Raw genomic sequence first — 24,363 nt, 5'->3', positions numbered from 1 at the left:
CCGTAATTGAGACTCTATATGTATAGAAAACTGAGATACATTTCTTTTAAAAGGGGTTATTAATTTTAATATTTAAAGATATAAATATTTAATATATAATATATAAATTTAATATTTAATATATAATTATAATTTAAATATTTAATATATAATCATAAATTTATTATTTAATATATAAATATTTTACCTATATTACTTATTACCTTTACTTTTATTTTACAAATGTCAAATAGCTTGCGTTTGTCTTTCATTTCATTTTTATTTACTTATACTGTTTTAATCCACACTGAACTGAAACTTGAAAACTTTCTTTTAAGCTCCCTTAATTTCTAACTGAAAGAACGTTTGGCTTGTTAAATGTATGAAAAACACTGGCTTTAGATCTGTCAGACTGAAATTACTGTTATGTTAGTTTTGAGCTTTTATGTTTCGTTCTGAGTAAAGATTAGTATGGACTCTGGATACAGAGAAAAGTATTCAGTTTTCAAATTTGTTTTTCTTTCTCAAGTAATGTCAGTTGCCTTTTTTAATGTTACAGGAAATCAGTGTTGGCACTAACAGTCTTTCACATAGTTCTCACCAGTCTGAACCTGGATATCAAGGCAAGCCTGCCTTAACACTACCATTAGAATCCACTGATGATCATCTACCAACTGAAGCTATAAACGATGAAACGAAAGTTCCTGCAGCAACACAGAAAGTCCACAGAGGCAGTGAATGGGAAATCTTAGAGGGCTTACGAGATGGAAAAAAGTGTGAAGTTAAACCTGGAAAATTTGAAGGTTATCTCATGAAAAGGCGAAAGTGGCCTCTTAAGGGTTGGCATAAAGTAAGTTGATTGCATTTAAATTTCAGAGTTGCCAACTCTCCCGATTTAGGCGGGAGACTCCCGATTTTCGACCGCTCTCCCGCCAACCCGATTTACAATATATTTCTCCCGACTTTTTCTTATTCTTAAAATTTCTCACGATTTTTATGCAACTTGGCTTAATACTTTGTTATATGAATAAAAAAAGTGCTTTTGGACGTCTGAAAGCAATCGAATTTTCTCTACATTATATCTAAACATTATATCTAAAACAAAACCTTGCGAATCAGATAGCTTCTGCTTTGTGAGTGAGAGCATTATACGTATCCAGAAACGTCATTCTCCAGTTCTCCAATGGGCTTCGAGCTCCACTGCGTGTCAGCTGGCATATATTAGCTAATGAGGACAAAGCAAGTTGTTATTTGGACGTTCTTTTTAGTTTCCTTCATTTTGTCCTGAGTTGTGTGAGTACACGTGCCTTAGGGAAATAGTTTTAGAAATTATCATCTTTTGTTACGTCTGCGAGAAAGGTGAAATACTCGTGTACGTTTCAAAAATCGTACACAGTTGACTTTCCTTCCATTATTTCCTCAAGGAAATGTAATAAATTTGCGATGTGTACCGCCTGTCGTTGCGATTTTTCGATTTCGTATGTTAAAAGGGCGGATGTTCTCAAACATGTGCGTACACAAAAACACAAGGATAACATGAGTTGTTTTGAAAAAACGAAAAATTAAATTTTTCTTCGGAAATAAAGGATAAAAAAGTTATTAATGCAGAATGTCTGTTCTCTGCCTTTTTACTGGAGCACAACCTGCCACTGAATGCATCGGATCACGCTGCAGCTTTATTTAGAAAAATGTTTCCCGATAGTGAAATCGCTACGAAATACTCAAGGTGCAAGAATCAAAACAGGTGCAATTGTTAAAGAAATGGGTTTGAAAAATAAATCTTCAGTTATTGATTGCATTAAAACAGCTCCGGTCTGCCTCTCTACTGATGGAAGCAATAATACCGATTCAAAACTGTATCCAATTGTTGTTTCTTTTTTTTGATCCAGAGTCTTCAGAAATTGAGTACAGTTTACTTTATGTTCCCACTTTATAAGGACATTTGACAGGCTTTAATATAGCACAGCTAATTATTAAAACTTTAAAAGAAAACTGCAGGCACTCTGGATAATTGCTTAGCACTTGGTGCCGATAATGCACCAGTATTGGTAGGCTTGGAAGGCTGGTGTTGCAGGCATCTTAAGAAAGGAAAATTCAGATTTTCAGATTATGAGGTGCACCTGTCACCTCTTAAATTTAGCAGCTGAAAAAGGGGCAACTTCTTTACCAATAAATGTGGATGAACACATTGTTGATAATTATTATTATCTTGAAAGGAGTTCTAAAAGGAAGGAAAAATTGAAACAGTTCCAACAGCTGCATAACAGCAGTTTACAATTAGAAAACTTGGATGAAGTTATAAAATCAGCTACGATTGACACATTAATTGCAAATCTGAAAGGTGCTGATGGAATTTTAAAATATAGTGAACTGTCTAGAATTGTGTTGGCCATCTTGACAGTTCCCTATAGTAATGCAGAGTGTGAGAGGATTCTCAGGTTTGTTGCGAAAATGAGGACTGAATTTAGATCTAATATTAGAGATGGCATATTAGAAAAACTTCTATTAGCGAAAGCAGGCCTACGTGGCAATTGCTGTGAACACAATGATGAAGTTTCTTTCTTAAAGAAAGCAAAATCTGCCACTGTTTATAACATTTGTACGAAAACTGATTAAAGTGTCTTTTTTTTTTTTTTTTTTTTTTCCTCTTAAACGATGCGTGTAATAAAAAATTTTTTATGTGTAAGGTATTTTTGTGTTGCTTTCATTTAAGAATTAGTTACTACTTAAAGTTAATTCATTATTAAAAACTATATTTTTATCATTTAAAAAGTCTTTTTAACATTGTGAAAAATCTCCTGATTTCTTAAAAAAATCTCCTGATTTTTGAGTGTCATAGGTTGGCAAGTATGAAATTTTCTTTTGAATATCGCTGAATCTGTTGCTGCCAGTTTATTGTGAAAAAAGGCATTAAATTTTGTTGACTTAATTTACCTTATTCTGTATTAAAAATAAATTAGTAAAAAAAAAAACTCGTTTCGTACATATGTTCTTATTTAAATCTAATAATTGCATAAATGTTGTACTACAATTGCTATATATGTGTTATTGAAATACTTTCAGCGTTATTTTTTGTTGGACAAAGGAATTTTAACATATGCAAAATCACCAACTGAGGTATGTGCTTTATTTTATTCCTGTCTTTAAACAAAATGTTATGTCATCTTTGTTAGTAAGTAATAAGCGCCTAATCATTGATTTTTTTCCACAGATGGCACGTGGTAAAATTCATGGTTCTGTTGATGTTGGCTTATCAGTTATTTCTACTAAAAGCCAACGAAGGCGTATTGACATAGATGCTGAAGAACATATTTATCATTTGAAGGTACGTAATTAACACACACAAAAGAACACACTCACACTTGTATACAATCTGTCGATTAAAAAAGAAAGGAGAAGAAAGAAATACCTAGAAAAATTACCCCATAATTTCCAGACCTTTTTTTGTTTGTTTTCATTTCTAATTTCTTAGCGTCGGCTTATAATTGAATAAATATGGTATCTACATAAATTTTTGAAATGGTACTTATATGAGGGTTATTTGGAAACTAAGGTCCAAATTGCCATAGCTAATTTCATGTGATGCAAACATTGAAATGTGCATGCACACCAACTCTTGGTATGCTTTGCTCATCAAACAATGTCATTTGTATTAGTTATGTTGCAGTCGGTTGTGTACAGTGTCAGTTCAAAATGTTTGAAACAATTGATCAGACAGCTGATGGTTAAATATGGTCAGCGATTCAGATTTTGACAGCAAGGAACATTTCAGCAGCAGAAATTCATCAACAGATAAGTGACATATATGTCTCCAGTGCGATGAGTGACAACGAAGTGTGTAAGTGGATGAGAACTTTCAAGGACAGATGGGTTAAGCCGACTATCAGTGATCACAGGAGATTTGGTCAATGCCATAGACGAAAAGATTCACGAAGACCAGTGATTCACAATATCAACTTTATCATTGAATTTTCTAAATGTGGGTAGACCAACTTTGCACAAAATTGTCTCTGAAAAGTTATAATTTCAGAAATTATCCACACGTTGTGTTCCCAGGCTGCTTATTTAGGAACACCAAATGAAAAGAATGGCTTGTGTGTTTGACTTTGAGACCAATATCATAAAGAAAGTGATCAAGTTTTAGAGAGGATTGTCACAGGACGAGACATGGGTTTCTCGCATGACTTTTCGAATCTAAATGTCAGTCAATGGATTTGTATCAGATATCAGGCCAAACAATCACAACATGAAAGGTTACGGGAACCGTGTTTTGGGATAGATGTGTTAGTCAAGTTTATGCAGCAAGAGACAACAATAAATGCACCCACTTACTCCGTTATCCTGAATAAACTTAGATGTGCAATACAGATTAAGTGACATAGCTTTCTAATGTTTGGAGTTTTGTTGCTGCATGAGAATGCCAGTCTCCATTCTGTCATTCACACCCAAAATCTGATCAGATCTTTTGGATGGGAATAGATTGACCACCCACCGTACAATTCAGATTTGGCTATGAGTGATTTTCACTTGTTCTGCTACCTAAAGGAGTTTCTCAGCAGCAAGCACTTCACCACAGACGATTAGGTTGAAAGAAGTAGTTTAAGACTGATTATCCTCATAGGCAGCAGACACCTATGACTTAAGCCTACCAAAGCTTCCAGAATGTTATGAGAAATGTTTAAACAAATATGGAAACTATGTAGAAAAACAGAGAAACATGTAAGGAATTAAATAAGAAAAGCTTTTTGAAAAAAAAATCTTTGATAGTCAAAAGTCGTTAATTCGGACACCCATAATCCAGAATGATCTATAATCCGGACTTCAAAGCTACAAACTTTCTGCGCATGCGTCCCATTTTTGCATGTGCGTAAGACCTTTACGGCTGCGAATATACATGTGCGCATGCACATAATACGTTTACGCATGCGCATTTAATGTATAACGGACGGTATAAGCTAAGCTAAAATTATCTAATTCAGGTAATGTTGCTGATTGCGTTGTTCCTTAATCTTCGAATTGGATCCGGCTTATTATTTTTTGCAGACTATTAGAGCAATTTTATAAAAGTAAGCTTGAACTTTCGATTATATCAAATAGAATTTCTGATATATATATTTACTAATATTTAAAGGATCTACAAAGCGAAAGTATGTTTCGAAGTCGATTAAACAAAAAGTGGAATTGCTGCAAAAAATGGATAAAGGCATATCCTGCGTTTCTCTAACCATTCCAAAATCTGTTTATCAATTTCACGCTGCTCTGCAGCGGGGCGGGGGGGTGGACACCACGGCACGCAATGAATTGGAAGTTGATCTGTCAGCACTATCCTTATCTTCAGGGCAGATGTTTTTATTTTATTTGGCTTATAATTCCTTACTAAATGTAGTATTTCATCTCGATGTACTCTGATATAATTTAAATCAAATTCCTCGTCATTATATATCGCTTCCGATAGTGAAGAAAGTGACACAGAGGTTATTGAAAACGAAAAAATTTCGATTGACAAATTAGTCGGTATTCTCGACACAGCAATTATAGGACTTGAACAGCAAAACTTTGTAACTGAAGAAGAAATTATGTCTGTTTATAGAATTAAAGAGAAAGTATTATCACATAAAACGAAGCAACTTAAACAACTTACATTGAAAGGAATGTTTAATAAAGTAAACAAATAAATATTAAGCTTTTTTTTTTTTTTTTTTTTTTTTTTTTTTTTTTTTTTTTTTTTTGTAAATTTTGATACCCTTTAGATCATAATTGCTCTTTATTTCATAAATTACGGTTTCATATCTTTAATTTTATAATTTCTGCATGCCATCTTACCAGATTTAAAGTCATGATCTATAATCCGGAATCGCCGAAGTCCCAACGAGTCCAGATTAACGACTTTTGACTGTATATGTTTTATAAGAAATCGGACTTTAATTTTCGAATAACCTGCATATATTTAAACACACTCACATATAGTTACACAGAGTTGTGTTCTGCAATTCCAGAATCTTCCTGCATGATTCTTTGACTCTTTTTATATTATCAGTTGATGCTTTTCTATTTAATTAATTATTATAAAATACAGGGTACATTCTGAGAAATATCTCTACTTAGATTTTTTTCCCTTATAGTATTTTCAGTTTTAATCATAATTTGGTTAAATTTTTAGCACAAATGGGCCCAGAAGGGCTATTAATTTTGCATTGGCATTTTGTATTGTTTCATTATAAACAGCGTTTTACTTTTCAAATTGTGGTCACCAACTAGTAGAGCCCTGCAATATATTTGAAAGAATTAAATAATGAAGAATCTGCGTGAATGTATGTATGTTTCTCGCATTGTGAAAAAACAACGGTACCTAGAGATGTCAAATTTTGAACAATGTTGTTCTCTATTGGAATATGGGCATCGGGAAGCCCAGAATGGTATTTGTTTTATTACCTATTTCATATTTTGTAAAACTTTAACCAATTTTGATTAACAAACTTAATAATTTTAAAGCATTCCATTACCACTAATATTGCGTGCATCTTTAAGTATGGACATTTTATGCAAGATTATTTCTTATTTTTACATTTCTTACTGATATTATGCTGGTAGCATAGCAACATAGAGACGTTACAATGTCTAATGTTATTTTGCATCGAATGACTTTGAATGTCTGTTGAATGTCTGTATCATTTTTCAAATCCCGTTTTGAATCCCTCATGAAAAAAGCCCCTGTAGCGTCATTAGGTTTATTTTAGAAGCAGGAGAGATGAAAAATATGCAACCCCTTCGCTGGGAATCGAACCGCAGACCTCTGGAATACGCACCCAGCGTGCAGAGCACCACACCACAAAAGCATACCACGAAGGCGGGAGAAATACCTTATATACTCTCCCTTTTAAAGGCTGACTAGGGTTTTTAGGGGACCCAATTGCCAAATTTTGGGTAGGGTGAATCATCATCCATCACCTTTTTAGTTTGGATGCCTTTTTAGTTTTAGTTTTATTATTTTTTATTCATTAACTAAATTTGCATGAGGTAAACTTGTTTATGATTAGTTAGGTGCATGCATGTTTGCATAAATTTTTGTGTTAAACCCAGTATTTTTTAAATCTGCATCATTTTTCTAATGCATTAAGTGCCTTAATGAATTACAGTCAAATATAAGCTTTTCCGGAGAAAATAAATGTTACTCACCACACTACAGGTATTCATGGATGTGTTTTATCATTTAAAAGAAAAACTGTTGACTAATGTTGTAGAATGTCTGCTTTAGTTGCCGGTTCTTGTATTCTATATACTCTGATGAGAAAACCTTACTTGTGTAGGTTCTTGTATTCCATATACTCTGATAAGAAAAACGGTTTGCCAAGCTTAGTACCCAGCCAGTGGAATCCTCCAAGTCTTTGCATCATCTAGAAAAGATTACGTCAAGAGCAGCTCAAAGCCCCAGATATTCTTATATGCCATCAAAAAATTCCAAACTAAAATTCTTCATGTTAAAGTAATAATGATTTTAGTGAAAACTATGTCTCCAGAACATTTTGAGCATCTAAACCTTGTCTCCATCAGTATTTCGACTTTTTACTCTTTTTTGAAGCTATTGAGATCTAATATGAGCAACAAATACGGTAGTATATTATGGACTTTGTGCGAAATTTATTATGTTTCCTTTTTTCTAGGTTAAAACACAGGCTCAATATCAAGATTGGGTTTCTCAGTTACGGCATCATCGATTATATCGGCAACATGAAATTTCATTTGGAACCCGAGAAGCTCCAAAAATTACTACTCCAGTTGAAGAAATGCCTGTTGGAAGTAGTATGTAGTATTAACTTCAAATTTTCTCTTTACTAATTCGAAACAAATTAATCAATTGAAACATTTTCAAATATGTATTTTGGCCTAGTACCAGCCCTCACAACTTAAAAGATCAGCTTTTGGAAACAGTGAGAATTTCACATAAATGTAACTGTATGAAGAAGGTATTATTTTCATATGCACTTAACTATTTATACTAGAAGCACCATAATCAGTTTTACAGCATTAGAGAGATAATAAATGGCATTGTGATACAAAAATGACTTACAATTTCATGAACAGGACTATTAAATTGAGAAGATTTGTTATGTCCATCATTTTGCTTTGTTTGATTAAAAATCACCATTTGATTAAATTAAGGATTTTGTTGAATTCAAATTGATAAAAAACATGTAAAAATCATGCATTATAAGCACGAATTAATTGCTGAATGTCATCTAATGTACTGCATATTACTTTGTTTGAGGAGATAGATGAATGGCAAATAATTGAATTCATTTAAATAATTAAAGGTTCATTGAGGATTAAGAATGAAACAAATAAATTTCATCTCATTGGATACTGCTATGCCTTTTCGAATTTCCTAGAGTACTTTGGATAGTGTCAGATAATGCTTATCTTCTGAAAGCTTTTCCCACCTCATGTCAAACAGCCTTGTAGCTCTGATGTCTGCCAAAAGCAGTGTGTGCCAAAGCATTGTAAAATAATGTAAAGGAACTATGATGGTGGAAAATAGAGCAGAGGCTTAAATTCAAAGTTTCAAAATATTATAACTTCTTGGATGCCTAAAATGTAAATATCTATGACTTTTTTTGTCATTTGATGTTTCATAGCTCTTTTATATTTTACAGTAACATTTTGTGTGGCACTATTTTGAAGTTCCACAGTTTATTGGCTACTTTATTTCGTATTTATTTTTCTCTTGCATTGTTTTTTCCACAATGTTTTCACCTGCAACCTATGGTATTTATTGGAGTTGCAGATAGTGCATGGTCTTAACATCTGGACCCTGGCATGCTTCTTCTACCAGCTGTATACTTTCGCTAGTCATCTTTTATTATGCAGATGCTGATCATTTCATTGAAGCATAAAGTAAGTTGACTGTCATGTGTTTGAAGCTGTTCTGCATACAGTTGCATTGTTGCTGTGCTATTACAGAGAACTTCTGCTTAAATGAGGTACATACTTGAAGTTTTCCGTTGATGTATTCTTACATACTGTGGATCTATGATTGAATTGTTCAATAATTCTACTTTTGATGCAAGCGCAGATTTGTGTCATAAAAATCGGACATTCTCAGATTTCCCAGGTTGATCACTTTGCCAGTGATATGCAAACTGTTTAATTCTGAAAGGTCTTTGTTTCTCGTAATGACTTTTCTGTTTTTCTTTTTGAATCATATTATATAAAAATAAATATTTGCACAATCTTTCATGTAATTATGATACCCTATATTTTGACTAGTTAAACGAAGCACTTTAACTTTCGATAATCCGTTTGGAAATTATCCACACCTATATCCCACCCCCCAAAACAGAGACATATTTGAAGATGAAAGTTTTGTGCTTTTTAAAAAACTTAATATTTGAAGTGAAACTCATTGCTTGTAGTGACGTTAATAATAGCTTAATGCTATTTCAAGTCTAAAAAACTTATTCCTGATATTGTAAAGAAAGTGAGTCCACTGATGAGCAAGTAGGAGAAATAGAATTATGTTTGATGGCCAGAGTTTCTAAAGTCGGAAATAGGTTATGTAATTTTATCAAACTTAAACATTCTGAATGCAGTGACTTAAAAACAACCATTGAAAGACTGGAAAGAAGAAATTAAAGATGAGTCAAAGTGGGGCTTTAAAATGCATAGATAAGTATTTAGTCTGTTCATCAGCAAACTTTGTTCAGGTTCATTTATTACACAGCCATGCACAGCAATTACTGTATCTTGCAAAAGAATGTCAGTGTGCTTCACAGCCAGAGGTATGCATAACAGACTTCTTTCAAAAATGAATTACAGGTTACCTAAGTCTATTATTATTATAATTAAATCCTCTTTTAAACAGTGTGTTATATGTAGTTCCCTAAAAACATGAATGTTTTTTTACATCAAGTGCAAAATTTCCTTATTAACTGTACATAATCAGCTTGAGTAATCAAGAGCACACAGTACACAAATATTCCATCCTTCATCATGAAACTGTACTTTGAATATGTATACTATGAGTCAAGTTTTATGTCAGGTTTCGCTATTATTGTTTATCAGTCAGTATATATGGCTTTTTCTTTTCAGAACATTATTTCGTATTTAACATTGCTTCTAATTCATAATGAAATATGCCTACATTTGCATAAAAGTTGAAGGATTTATTTCAAATTAATTTACATTCTGAACTGACTGTTTTAAGACTTTGTTAGAATGTATAATTATACCATAAATTTGCAATGGCTTTTAAAATATTGAAAAGTGCTTTAACTTAGGAACCTGTAAACATGAAAGAGAGTTAAAATTTTTCTCATTTGCATATACAAGTATTGTTATGATTTAGATTCTTATTTAATAAATTCTTAGATTATATGTAGTGTATTTGTGACTAAATGAAAGCATTGATTTTTCTAGTCTATAATAAATATATGTACACACAATACACATGCACATGTATATCTCTTCACATGTAATAGATGGAAATTTATACATTGTTAAATATATTTTTAAATCTCTCATTTCATTAAAATATTGTTTAAAATTATTTTCTGTTTTCAGTGTTTTTCGTGATTAATGGAAACTTGTTCATTTTGTTTATATCCCATTAGATTTTCTTTTAAAATAAAAACCACCAACAGACGACATATTAAACACTGGGTCACCCAGAAACATATGCAGTTTTTCAAATTTATGAATATTTTCTTCCATTTATTTCATTGTTGCTAATAAGGGGGGGCATTGTTTGAATCAGATTCATAAATATGGTCTTTTCTGCTCATGCTGCATAACTTTAACATGTGTTATAAGCATAATTTTTTTTCAGTAAAATGCTAACAATGGAGAACCTAAAACTTGATTTTTGTCATACAGTAGATGCTGCTTAATGTAATCACATATGTCCGGGATTATTTTATTAACATTAAGCAATGAGAGCACTATCCTCCATAATATCAATAGCATTTAACTAAATATGTATATATAACTAGAAACATATAAATACGCTTCCACTAGAAATATATAAATGCACTTACACAGCAGTTTATTAGGAAAAAGTAGTTCATTGTCTGCATGTAAAACTGTCATGTAAAAGTTCATTTTTGAATTGTTCATGTTTCTGAAAATTATTTGGCCAATAATGTATCCCTAATCGTAATAGAGTACAAAGTCCGTAATCCGGACTTCGGGGATTCCGGATTAGGGGTTTTTCCGGATTATAGATCATCAATTTAGATCTAGTAAAATGGCATGCAGAAATTATACAATTAAAAGTATGAAATAATTTATGAAATAATGAGCAATTATGATCTAAAGGGTATCAAAATTTACAAAAAAAAAAAGCTTAATATTTATTTGTTTACTTTAGTAAACATTTCTATCAATGTAAGTTGCTTAAGTTGCTTCGTTTTTTGTGCTAATACTTTCTCTTTAATTCAGACATAATTTCTTGTTCAGTTACAAAGTTCCACTGTTCAAGTCCTGTAATTGCTGTGTGTCGAGAATACTCACTAACTTGTCAATAAAATTTTTTCATTTTCAATAACGTTCCTGTTACTTTCTTTACTATCGGAAGCATGCATGGGTAAACGCTTTACTGGCTTTATGCACATGCGTAAGTTTGTGGCTTCGAGGTCCGGATTATAGACCATTCCGGATGATGGACGTCCGGATTACGGACTTTGTACTGTACTCATAGCGCGACCCCATCTCAGCATTTGCAGGAAATTTACCGATTTCATTTCCTTCTTCAGAAAGTTTATTATATGATGTGCTTGGACATCTTCTTTTGTCACAGATGCTGCAATTTGAATTGTATTATCAATTCCCAAACATTAAATCCAATCATCTACACAAACGTTAAATTCCTTCCAATCCATTTTAGAGATGTTGGTTGTAATAGTACTTCAGCTTCCTCTATTTCATCATGTATTATATGACTGGCATGTTTCAAATTGTTATTTATCACCTTTTCTTAGATGCAGTACTAAAACTTGTTCAGTAAATGCAGCACATCAAGAGCACTAATTTTATTGCTATAGTTCGACTGCCTCTTCTGCGACCATGAGCGCAAACATGCATGTGACATTCAGACCAAATTATTCTCAAAATAGGGTGGAAGAGTGGAGACTTTCTTTCCCTCAAGCATATTCTTTCCAGAGAAGACTTTCATGTGACCTTTCACGTCGTAGCAAGTAATAATGCCCCTTTTGGACAAGTCTGTGTGTTTTGGCAGAGTGCCAGCCAAGGCTGCATTTGAGACGGCCGAATTATAATTCATTTCCTCATATATCCATGGGATCTATGTTATAAAAAAATTTAACTTTCATTTCATGGCAATAATAATCTTGCATTGCTCTAATAATCTTTGATGAAAAAGCTGAACTACTGCTGTGTTATTTGCTGGTAAACCTACGACTTGAATCCCTCCTTCTCTTCATTCAAAATATGTAATGATGATATGAAGTAACTTTTAACTGCCCTGCTTACTAACCACAATTTAATAATCCAAAACATAAAATGTTCTGTGTAGTTTAATAAAAATATCCAAACCATGATAAGAGTAACATTTCTATTAAATGCTGTTTGCCTCGCGTTTGACACGGAATAAAACGATCTCAAGATCTTTCGTAATTTTACATCCATTTGAGGTTTTAGTTTTAAATAAATTAACTTGAAGCAATGCAATAATATAATATAGATCTCTTTTGTTGGCATATAAATATTTTCAGGACAGAACTTAGATAATTTAGGCCATTCATTTTACAACCATGTTCCTGCAGCAAGTAAATCAGCACCTTTTTCTTCACTATGAATGTGTTTGTTAACAGTGTTTCCTCTTTCCTTCCATTGACTAAACCAATCATCTATTGTTACAAAGTCATGTTCCTAACTTTTATGTCTAATTCTTCAGCTTTCTGTTGCATCAATGGACCATTGACTGCCATATTATTTTCATGAACATTTGTAAATCAAATCTTCAGTGATTTCTCAATGTAATGATCTTTTGTGCTGTGCATGCATTTCATCTTTCGATTTTGATTTTGCTTTGATTTGTAAGTAACATCTTTATTAATTTTCAAAATCTTGCATAAGAGGGATTTTGAAATATTTATCTTAACAGCAACATTCTGCTAAGTTTTCAGATTTGATCATAGTGGTCAACAAGTTGACTTTATCCTTTAGACCAGCAGTTCTCAACCTTTTAACTCATGCATACCATCTAAATAAAATTTAAAAACTGTAGTACCACCACTATATTTTACCATGATTATTTTTTAATTTCTCGATGGAAATATTTTAAAAAATAGATTTTTTTTACCATTCGCAAACCTATTGCCTATTTGTTTGGTTACAATTTTAATTACCAAAATTTAAGTTATGATACTTTAATTCTAAAATTTAGTGCGAAATTTTGGCCTGTTTAAGAGAGATCAGTTTCTTAATATCTGGTGTTATTTTACTTCATTTCAACCGTAAATTAAAATCTGCTTTTATTTTTGTTCTGTACTTATTTTTCAAATATAACATGAAAGAAAATCCTTGTTCACACAAATAGGTTGTGCAGAAAGGCAATAAAAATTTAACAGCTTTGAAATGCCTTTAATATATATATATATATTTTTTTTCCTGTCCAGCCAAAGTTAACAAGTGTGTTATTTTTGAAATCTTCAGTTAGAGTTCGAACAGGAAATTTCTATCAGTTGTTCTTTTTCTTCACGAGATAAAATTTCAGGTACATTTGAACAAAATGTGTTTCTTATCTAATTCTCTTTTTCATAAGTCTCTGGAAAATAGATGTTGAAATGATTTATCAATGAACAACAATGATTTTTAAAGTCGGAGGTTAATTCTTTTTTTTTTTTTTTTTTTTTTTTTTTCAAATTGTTTTTCGTTAAACTTTCTAAAAGTGGTAAAAAGCTCAAAATATTTTTATCCAGTTCCTTGATTATTAGCTCAAGTTTTTTTATCATTGCATTTATATTTATCTCTAATGGTAAACAAATTAAATCTTTGTTCTTGTAATCCTAAATTTAGTTCATTTAACTTTCCAAAAATATCAGCTAAATATGCTAAACTCGCCAACCATAATTCACTAAATAAAAAATTTTTTCAATTCAAATTTTAAGTCACAGAGGAAAATTTCAATTTCTAACTGAAGCTCAAAAAGATGATTTAAAACTTTTTGCCTCTAACGTATAACGCTGAAATAAGGCTTCGGAATTTAACAAGAGCGTTTCATGTTTACTGTCCATCTATTGGCATAAAATCATAATTATTCTTGAATTTAAAGCTCAGCTTTTAACAAAATTAGCAATTTTCACAGCTTGATTCAAAACGATTTTCAGGTTTTGGGGGGGAATGTTTTGGCTCTTAAAGTTTCACAATGAATGGAGCAGTGAATAAATTTAGTTTCCAGTGTGACCTTCCTTATTTGAGAAATAAAACCGGAATGTTTTCCTGTTAAAGCCTGAACTTCATTGCTGCATATGGCAGTACACTTATTCCATGGAATATCATTCTCAGACATAAAATTGTCAATTACTTTGAAAATTTCATTTGCAGTTGCTATATCATAAAGAGATTCACAAAATAAATACTCTTTGGCAATTCATTTATCTTCTTTGAAACGTTTGTAAACTAATAATCAAACAAAGTTCATTATATCAATACTTTCATCCAACTGCAATGAGAAATACTCACTGTGTTTTATTTTTTGAATGTCTGTCTTATGGAATTTCTCATTTGATGAATTCGTCGATTTACTGTATCATTTGATAACAGAATATTATTAAGTTTATTTGCTGCTCTTTCATTGAGTGATCTTAAAACAATATCCTTAGCTGTAGTTAATATAATTTCTCCAATAATGTCAGCCAGCCCAGTCTTGGCAGTTCTTAGAATTACTAGGTAATTAGCTTCGAAAACTTTTTCACTTGAAGTAACAAAACCTTTCATTACTTGTTCACTATTTTTGAGCTCTGATAATTTACTCTTAAAATATTCTTCAGATTTATCCTTTAAATTGGCATGCCTAGATTCTAGATGTTTTTTAAGAAACGATGGTTTCATACTTTGATTCGATAATAACTCACCGCAAACAACACATTTAGGTTGAAGGTCACTTTCATTTCCATTCCAAGTAAACCCAACTCATAAATTACTTTCATTATATTTTCTATAAAAAAATTTTCTTTTCTTTTCAATATTTTTAGTACTGGTAGATTAAGATACAATAACACGCCGAACAAATATTAATTTAGAAGTCAAAAAAACAAAAATCAGTGTTATATTTTCAAATTTTCACTGTACTAGTTTCGATCTTTTTACCGAACCATCATCCTTAGCTGCAAAAGCACAAAAAAACTAGTAGATTGTCCTGGATTCATCACCTGTGAATCATCACTTTTCTGCTTAGTCAATATGAGCCATTTTTTTCATTTTGGAAATCTAGGTATGTTTTGTTATTTTTTCACAAATATTTAAATGCACAGTATATTTTGAGTTCTTCAAAAACAAACGACAGTGTTCTCAAATTGCGTAGAAACGTAAGCAATACAAAGCAACAGGAAGACAAAATAACCTGATGTTAAAGACAGCAAATAGACGTGTAAAATGATTCTACCTGAAAATAGAGCAATATGAGCCCAGAAGTTGTGGGGAATAAAGTATAGACATGCTAATAAATCGATAGACTAGAAGAATTAATGAAATACTATTATCCTTTTATAGGAACTTATTTTTATTTCCTGTCAAGTACAACATCCATTTCGCCTTTTTAAAATGTCATTTATGACAAATTTTGTTATATCCATGGCTAAAAGAATATTTGTTAAAATAAAGGCGAATTATTTTGTTAAAGTGTATGAATGGCTATAGATTTTGGGCAAAGCTCAGATCGCATAAATTTACTACTGTTAGAGAAAAAACTTATACAAGATTTCGGGGTATGTAATAGTTAAAAATGCTTTCTTACTTTTCTAACCGCCTATTTTGCTCTTACGCACCACCTGTGGTACCGGTTGGGAATCGCTGCTTTAGACTGAGATCATTATGGCTTGTGCTAGATTCAGTAATACAAATGCTTCAACACAATAAAAAAATCAGCATTTTATGCAAACTCAAAATGAATGAAGAGATACTTTGGCACAAAAAAACATAATCATCAATAATTCCCCTTTGTTATTCATTAATTCTATTCAGTCCAGTCAGTTTTCCTAACACTTGTTAAATGTTTTTTTTTTCCATGGTTGCCTTAAATCAAAATTAAGCTGCTTGGAGATATATCTATCATTTAGCAATTTATATACTGTATTTCAAATTTATTTGCCAATTTTATTTCAGTTTAAGTCCATTCTGTAATGTTTTGATAACACTAACACACTTGTTGGATCACAATAAGCAATATACACTTGTGTGCAAAATTAAGAGAATTTGCAAATTATGTCTATTTATGCAAAAAGTATTGCACCAAAGAATTATGCATGTCTTCAGAGTACAATATGTAAGCCTACAAGTGTGTGTCTGAGAAGTTGTGATTGTGGTGGAGATATAAATGCGTGACGGATTCTCAGCAATTTGTGTTCTCTTACTCCTTCACAATATTCGCCCTGTTTCTCACAAAGTATCAGGTACGATGAGTAGCCGTGAATGTATGGATGACTGAATGAGATAAGAATTGTTGGCAGATTAAAGGCAGGGCAAGCGCAAACCCTAGTAGCTATGGAGCTCAATGTAATATCCAATGTTGTCTGCAATTTGTGAAAACATTTTCAGGGCTAGATCCTTATTGAGAAGACCTGTGCAAGGTTTATTAAGATCCACAACAATGAATGAGTATTGTTATTTGTCATTTTCAGCACAACATAGTACTGCTACCACTTCACAGCTTCCAAATGAGCTGTATGCTGCTATCAGAACTCAAGTTTCATTATCTAGATTTTCCCAAAGGCTTCATGACATGAGATAAGGCTGTATGCCAGAAGACCTGCTGCTTGTGTCTTGCTGACCACAGCACTATAGACATTGTGTTTAGCATGGTGCAGGCAATATGTGCCTTGGACCAGACATTAGTGGAGCACTGTGCTTTTTAGAGATGAATCAAGATTCAGCCTAGACACTGATTGTCAGTATACCTGTAACTGGAGAGAGCTTAGAATATGATACCATCCCTCTCTCATCGCAGAAAAGGGTATGGTGGAGAAGGTGTAATGGTTTAGACAGGCATTAACCTGGATGGCCGCTTACTCCTGCATATGTTTGACAAAGGCTTTCTGATTGCTATGAGGTGTACAGAGGAGATCTTAAACTCTATGTGTGAATTTTCAGGTGTGCAGTTGGTGCTGGGTTACTGCTCGTGCGTCAATAATGCTCATCCCTATAGAGCGTAGATGGTCAACCATAACATGGAAAGTGACGATATTTGCATTCATGGATTGGCAGCCAGATCTTCTGACTTAACCCTATAGAGTATGTCTGGGTTGCTTTGGGAAAAGCAATTTTATTTGGTTGTCCCCCTCCAAGAAGTATCCTAGATTTGAAAACTGATTTGCTGCACATGTGGGTTCGACTGCCTCCTGTTTAGCATTCTGTCATGCTGTGCAACCTCTCTGGCTGTGATTCCACATTGGACTCACTTTCAGTTCAGTATCACAACATGACTTTTTGGCACTCTGCACTATTATCTTCAAAGATAATTCATGTGTACATAAAATGACTTTTGAATGGTACATTATCTTTCTGTAATAGATGTGTATTCATGCCAAATTTCATCAAAATTTATCCATTAGTTTTTCAAACGTTTGACGTAATTTGCAAATTCTCTTAATTTTACACATGAATGTATTTTCCGTGTTTTCATAAACAAATGAGCAGGAATTTAGATATTCAATAACATTATCTGAATAAAAAGCCGTAACTACAGTCAGATTAAGTGACCTTCTGTACAGTCTGTCTATCATAAGAAAAGGTCGCCAGTTAGTCTGCAGCTGTCAGTTACTGTAGAAATGAATCTGGACCCATTTTCCGTAGGGCTGTCTTGAAGAAAAATGATAAACTCTTTTCCCCTCAGCAAATTGTTGCCCCAAAACAAAATAACAATAAAGTAACCCTTAGTTCGCCCCTAGCGGGAGGTGTTCTTCTTGTAGACAGACAGTATTATGCTCTTTTATTTTTAAAAGGGGAAAATTCAAGTCACTGTTCATATAATTTGTGATGTTTATAGACAAGTGCTATTTCTGATGACATAGTTCTGAGAAGGTTTGAGAAGTTTATGAGCAGAAATTTCTGACTGAAAGATAATGCCTGCTCTAAATGACCATCTTTTTGTGACTTAAAAAAAACTGTCACTGGAAATCTGCATTTTACAGTTCTGGAGCTGCTGGATGGACTAAATATTCCAAAAAGTACAGTACTTGATTATTTAAAGAAGACTGGTCATTCATACCATTAGGATGTAAAGATGTGTAGGGTGTTTAACCAAGCAGAGTATGCTTGCTGGAATTTGAACATGTCATTTTTTGCTGGAAAGAAATAAAGAATCCCCTTTTTTTGAATGGCTTGTTCCTGGAGATGAAAAAGGGATACTATACAATAATGTTACAAGTCTAAATGCACCTCCTTTAGAAACATCAAGAGAGTGCCTGCATCCAATAAATGTAATGTTTTTTGTATGGAGGTACTACAAAGGAATTATGTATTAAGAATTGATACTACTGAATCAGGCAATAAATTCAGAAAATGCTGTTCCCAAATGGCTGTTTCAAAAAGCAGAAATTGAAGCAAAGCATTCTTAACTGACTAGACATCGAAGTGTTTTGCAGCATGATAGTGCTTGGCTTCCTGTTTGGATAAATGTCAAAAACTTGTTGAATGTGGTTGGGATGTTTTGTGCTACACTCCATATTCATAAGACCTCCCCCCTCTCAGATTTTCATGGGTTCAGGTCACTTCAAAATTCTCTGAAAGGCGTGGATTTCACTTCTTTGGAGTTTGTCAAGCAGTGCTCAATAACGTCTTTACAAATAAACATAAATGCCTTTTTTAAAAAGAGGAATTTTCTACCTGCCAGAGTGATAACAAAGAATCATAGAACAAAATGAGTCTTATGTCATTTAATGAAATTTTTTTATATTTTTGTACTGCTTCACTTGTATTTATCTTCAGAAACCTGTAAAACTGTATCAGATTAAATTTTATCTCTGCATCATTAATTAGTTTTGTTTCTTTGTTTTTATTACCAAGTTCCATTCCCGATATCATGTACCCCACCTGTGAATAGCATTCAAGATGGCTCTGGTTGGCAAAGTTCAAGGCATAATTTAATTCGTAGCCCAATATCGCAGCAAAGCAGGGTTGCTGCATGGATTCTAGATTCTTCTGCCATAGATCAAGGAAATAAAGGTAAGATATGAGAACTTCTTTGTTAAAACATTTTGATTTTATTTAGAAATAATGTGAATATTTATCATCCTTTACATTTTTGGAATAATTTGTCGCACAGTATGTATTTTGCTTTTAAACTAGATTTTTAAAAGTGATTGAAAAGCTTGTAAATTTTTATTTTATTTGAATTATATATGCTATTTTAACATTCAGTGATAATAGTTAAAATATTTACTCTAATTAATTTATGGTAGTTTTCATGTGTTTTTTCTCTATTTAATGAATCCTATATTTAATTACAACTACACTTTTATTTAATTTTTTTTAATTGTAAGTGGAATTGTGTCTTTTGATTTCTTAGCTTAGACTTGTGAAAACTTAAAAAACCACTTGTGTGACAATTCTTTTGGCATACCAAATGTAACAAAATTATAAATTAAAGACACAAATAAATTAAAAATGAATATAATTGAATGACATTTAAGGGGTAAAAATTCAACCTCAAGTTACTCTAATTTGATTATTAACCGATTACTCAATGCAGATTGAAAATGACATAATATTACAAATTAAAAAAAATTAAGTATTTCAGCCCAATTTTTGTCATATGGAAATCAAACTCATTTTTATTTTTATAATGAGTATAAAATTTTCCAAAACATAAATATAAGGACTGAGTAGGTGTATAAAAAATGAAGATTTTATGATTTTTATACAACTGATGTTTTTAAATTTTAAAATGCCCCAACATAAATCTTTGTGTTATTTAAAACACTTTTGTAAACGGAAGTATATGTCTGTGAGACACCGTTGCTAAATTAAATGCTGAGTAAGGACTTTTGTGGATATAATGTATATTGTGATGAACACAGTTAACCGACATGCATTTTAAAATGATTTAAATGAACATAAATGCTAATAAACTGATGTTTTCTTTATTAGATCTGTCAAGTTTGCAAGACAAGATATATCAGTTGGAAACAATTTTACAACAGCTGGAAATGAATGCAAATACATCCATCGATAGTCATTTAGAGGTATAATAAATAATTCCATTTTTTTTAATATTTTCCTGGTGATGTAATTAATTACCCATGTTATTTTCAAAGCTCTGTTTTACCAGTCACATATAATTTAGTTGTTTATATGGTTAAAATTATTTTTATTTATTTATTTATTTTTTGTTTTTCCACTTCCGTATTTAGTTATTAAAAATGACCAAGTAGAGAAGACCTTTTTAATAAGACTCCAGTATCTAATTTAAAATTATTTTTCAAAACGTATTTGTATTCAGATAAAAGAAACTCTTAGCAATGCTGATCAATTTTGCACAATAGCATACATGTAGTATTGCATCAATCAAGGTGAATTGCCAAAATGTAATTAACTTTCTAAACAAAAAAGAGCACTGCACCCTTTTTTTTAGTTATGTTGCCCTAAGTCTGAGAGTTTTCCTGATCTTTAGCTTTTGAGATTTGTAGGATTTTCTGTATGCACAAGAAGATATGAATTCATCATTTTATCCTCATATTTCTGTTGAAAAAATAATCAAAATATACAGTGTGTGGCTAGTGAATATTTTACTTTAATGAATAATGTCTGTAAACATTGATTATATTAAAATATCTTTAAAAGAGTGGAATATGGAGTTGTTACTGAGCATACAGGTTTGAACTCTGATATATATTCACTGAAGTTCATGAACTGCAAGCTAACTTTGAAACAGAAAGCAGTATGATTATTCTAATACTTGTGCTTGTTATTAAATATTGTAAAACACTGATGATTTCAAATTATCAGTATGTCAAATTAGATGTTTTCCATACATGGAGTTAATTAAAAAAATTATATTAACTGTAATAAGTTGAATTTCTTAATTTAAAATATCTGATGTGTTGAACTTTTTCAAATGACACTAGAATTATTTTTCTTTGCATTTTTCAATAAACTAAATTTTGATATTATTCAAAATCTATAGAATCTTTAAATGCATAGTAGTTTGAATTTCCACACATTTGCTTTTGAATTATTTAGTTAGCCTCACAAGTATATGCATCTTTGAATCTTTGAGAATTTTATAATGCACTTTAAAGATTAGACTATTTGAGTGAATCAAAGCACATGAAGGGTATCTGCGGGCGGGGGGGGGGGGTAATAAATCAAATTTGAATCCTTTCCTGCAACTAGGGTGAACAAGTCCCAGCTGAGATACCTCCATATTAGACAGGAGTTGGGCAAACAAGTCAAAAATTACTTCAGAGAAAGGATACAGCAAATTGCTTTATGCTACAAACCGTGGGGCCACAATGCCGGAACAAGATTTAAACAAAGTAGAATTCTCTCAATGACCTCAATCGCTGAACTAGACCACTGGGCACTCATCAAACCTTGGGTGCATGGAGACCACAATGAGGGCAGGCAACAGTGACTTTAACTCCATATTCTGGCTGTAATGCTATCTACTCAGATGGCCAAACCCATTACAATCTGAGACAGCATATGCTTCCCTTTCTGGCAGTAGGAACTGGGGTTGTTTTTTGTACCCCTGGTGTCAAGGCTGCTTAGGTGTAGATCCTAGCCAGCACACTAGTCGACCCTTGTGGGGTCTGCCTGGGGTAAGGGATGCCTCCATGTTTCTAAGCAAAACTGCTCATATTCAAGTTAGTTGTGGAAAAAAAAACTACAAAAATTAATCATGCAGCCAGCTTGCTCATCAGGTCGAATTACCAGCATTCAGCAGTCTTGACAGCTAAGCCACTGTTGAGGCTGCACTTTAAAAAAACTGCAATTTGTTTTAGAAATGATTACATTAATGTGTCGCATAATATTTTTATTTGAATTAAAAGGAAAACATAATTGTTTTACATTTTTATCGTATTTCTGTAAACTTTTATTGTACTTATTGTATGAAATAAAAATGTCTTTAAAGTACTTTTTTTACACTACTGTATTGTTTTCATTGAATATTTCTACTTTTGAAAGAAAGAAATGCAAATATATTTGTTAATTTCATTATCATTTTTAAGTATGCAGTTCATTTCTGCATCAGAACTGAATAATTTCTTACAGTAACTGAAAGTTGCATTTTCCAATGTAAAGATAGAATTAAAAAATTGAATTCTTGACTTTAATTATTTTTAAAACTTCTTACTTTCTTCGGTATTTAAATAATTTTTATTATTAGTATCTGCAAAAATTTCCGTCGTGAACTTTCAAATATATTTCCGTGCATTTTTACTAAATGCATCATATTGTTTCCCAAAAATATCTTAAATTGAATTTTTGACTGCTTATATTTTTCCTGCTATTTTCACTTATACTTTATTGAAATTTGATTGCTCTTATCAGCTCATCCCTAGCTCTGTGGCATCATACTTTATACCAAGGATGATCATATATATATATCTGAGACATATCATATATATATATCTGTATTACTTTCAAATGGATGATGTCATTTTCTTGACATTTCCCATTCCTATTCCAATTATTTCATAAAATGGCAATTTTTTTCATTCTAAAGTTAAAAATATACTTTTAACATGCAATTATAAATTCATGTTTGAAACCTTTGATTGTTTATCAGTATTATATGAATAACAGAAAAACTATTGAATTGGATTATCTGAATTGTTTGATTAGTATTGACATCTGCAGTAAAAAAGAAATGTAAGAATTGGGAGCTAGTTGAATGCCAGCCATAAAGAGAATATTTCTGCATCTGAGTGGTAGAAGCAAATTTTTTTTAAATGAAAAAGACACCTAGATTTTCAAGATTATGCAACTTTTTAGTGTTTATTGTTTCCAAAAATTTAATAAATGCTATTATCCATTGAAATACCCATTGAAAAACTATTTTCTGTTATAAATGTAATGGGGTCAAACGAGAAAGTTAACCTAAGAGAAAATGGAATCTGTATTGAATCATCATACAGAACTGAGATGGAGTCTGAGAAGTTTTGCGATAAAGTGTAAAAAAAAAAAAAAAAAAAAAAAACTAAAAGAAGTAAGAAAACTTCTGTGCAAGAAAAATGTGTTGGAGAAATACTCAGAGTAGACTCATAGCAAAATGTAATTCGCTTCTAAGTATGCCTAAATGTTTATATGTCTTCTGTTGCTGAAGAATGGTGGCGGTTCAACATGTCATAAAATATTTCCTGTCATTCTTTATCATGATCAACCTTCATCCCATTTGTGTCTGCCTTGTATCACATTTCTTTTTTGCAGAAGGTATGGTCAGCCGATCTATAATAATATCTTTACTGAGCAGCCATGGGGTTTGAAAGCTATTAAACTTTTAAAAAAAAAATTTATTTTATTTTATATAATCATGTTATTTATTTTATTGTTTTAAATATGAATTCTCAAGATAGGGAATGCATGTGTGTCATTAGTGTAGTTGAATATAATGTAGTACTAAGTCTGTGTGTTAATTTACTGTAACTTGCTATGTAGCATGATGAAAAATTTTCTGAATTTCCTGGAATGTCAGAATTGTATGTTAATACTAATAAGAAATATACATATTTCATATTGGTATGTTTATAAATTTATAGCATGTTCATAAAAATGATAAAAACATTTCAGACACATTCAAAATAAGAAAGAACATTCCAGATTAACCCTTCGAGTACACATTTATTTGAATTTTTTTTTTTTTGCACTTGGAGCATATTTAACCCTTTGGCTACATTTGATGTACCAGTACATCATGCAATTTATTTGGGCAAAGATGCACATGACATTCTGATATGTCATTAAAACTGAGACAAGATTTAGCTAGCTCATTCTGGTTTATTTCAAAGTAATGTCTACCTGTTGCAACAGAACAAATAATTTCATTAGTTTGGCGGACCTTGTTTAGGATACACAACCCCATAGTGACAGAAATAGAGAATATATTTGATCAAGGTGATAACGACAGTTTTAGTGAAAGTAGTAGAGACCTTTCACTCTATACATTGATTATCAGCTGAAGAATTTTATAATGATCCTTTAAGTGATAAA

At 31.9% G+C, this 24,363-nt stretch overlaps 1 protein-coding gene across 4 annotated transcripts in view; it reads left to right on the top strand.

Moving 5' to 3' along the window:
- The window catches only part of LOC118188489 (oxysterol-binding protein-related protein 6-like), a 259,141-nt gene that overhangs the window by 139,140 nt on the left and 95,638 nt on the right, over positions 1 to 24,363 (top strand). For all 4 annotated transcript variants that reach the window (XM_085810016.1, XM_085810015.1, XM_085810014.1 and 1 more), the window contains 6 exons: positions 539 to 829; positions 3,043 to 3,096; positions 3,191 to 3,304; positions 7,641 to 7,779; positions 19,216 to 19,374; positions 20,299 to 20,393. In XM_085810016.1, the coding sequence (XP_085666142.1) occupies positions 539 to 829; positions 3,043 to 3,096; positions 3,191 to 3,304; positions 7,641 to 7,779; positions 19,216 to 19,374; positions 20,299 to 20,393 (852 nt within the window). The remainder of the gene's footprint in view (positions 1 to 538; positions 830 to 3,042; positions 3,097 to 3,190; positions 3,305 to 7,640; positions 7,780 to 19,215; positions 19,375 to 20,298; positions 20,394 to 24,363) is intronic.

Source organism: Stegodyphus dumicola, chromosome X2 (assembly GCF_044657685.1).
Source record: "Stegodyphus dumicola isolate Sdum_Otavi_A_Nest chromosome X2, ASM4465768v1".
Classification (NCBI taxonomy): Eukaryota; Metazoa; Arthropoda; class Arachnida; order Araneae; family Eresidae; genus Stegodyphus; species Stegodyphus dumicola.
This window is presented reverse-complemented; position numbering and strand designations above follow the sequence as displayed.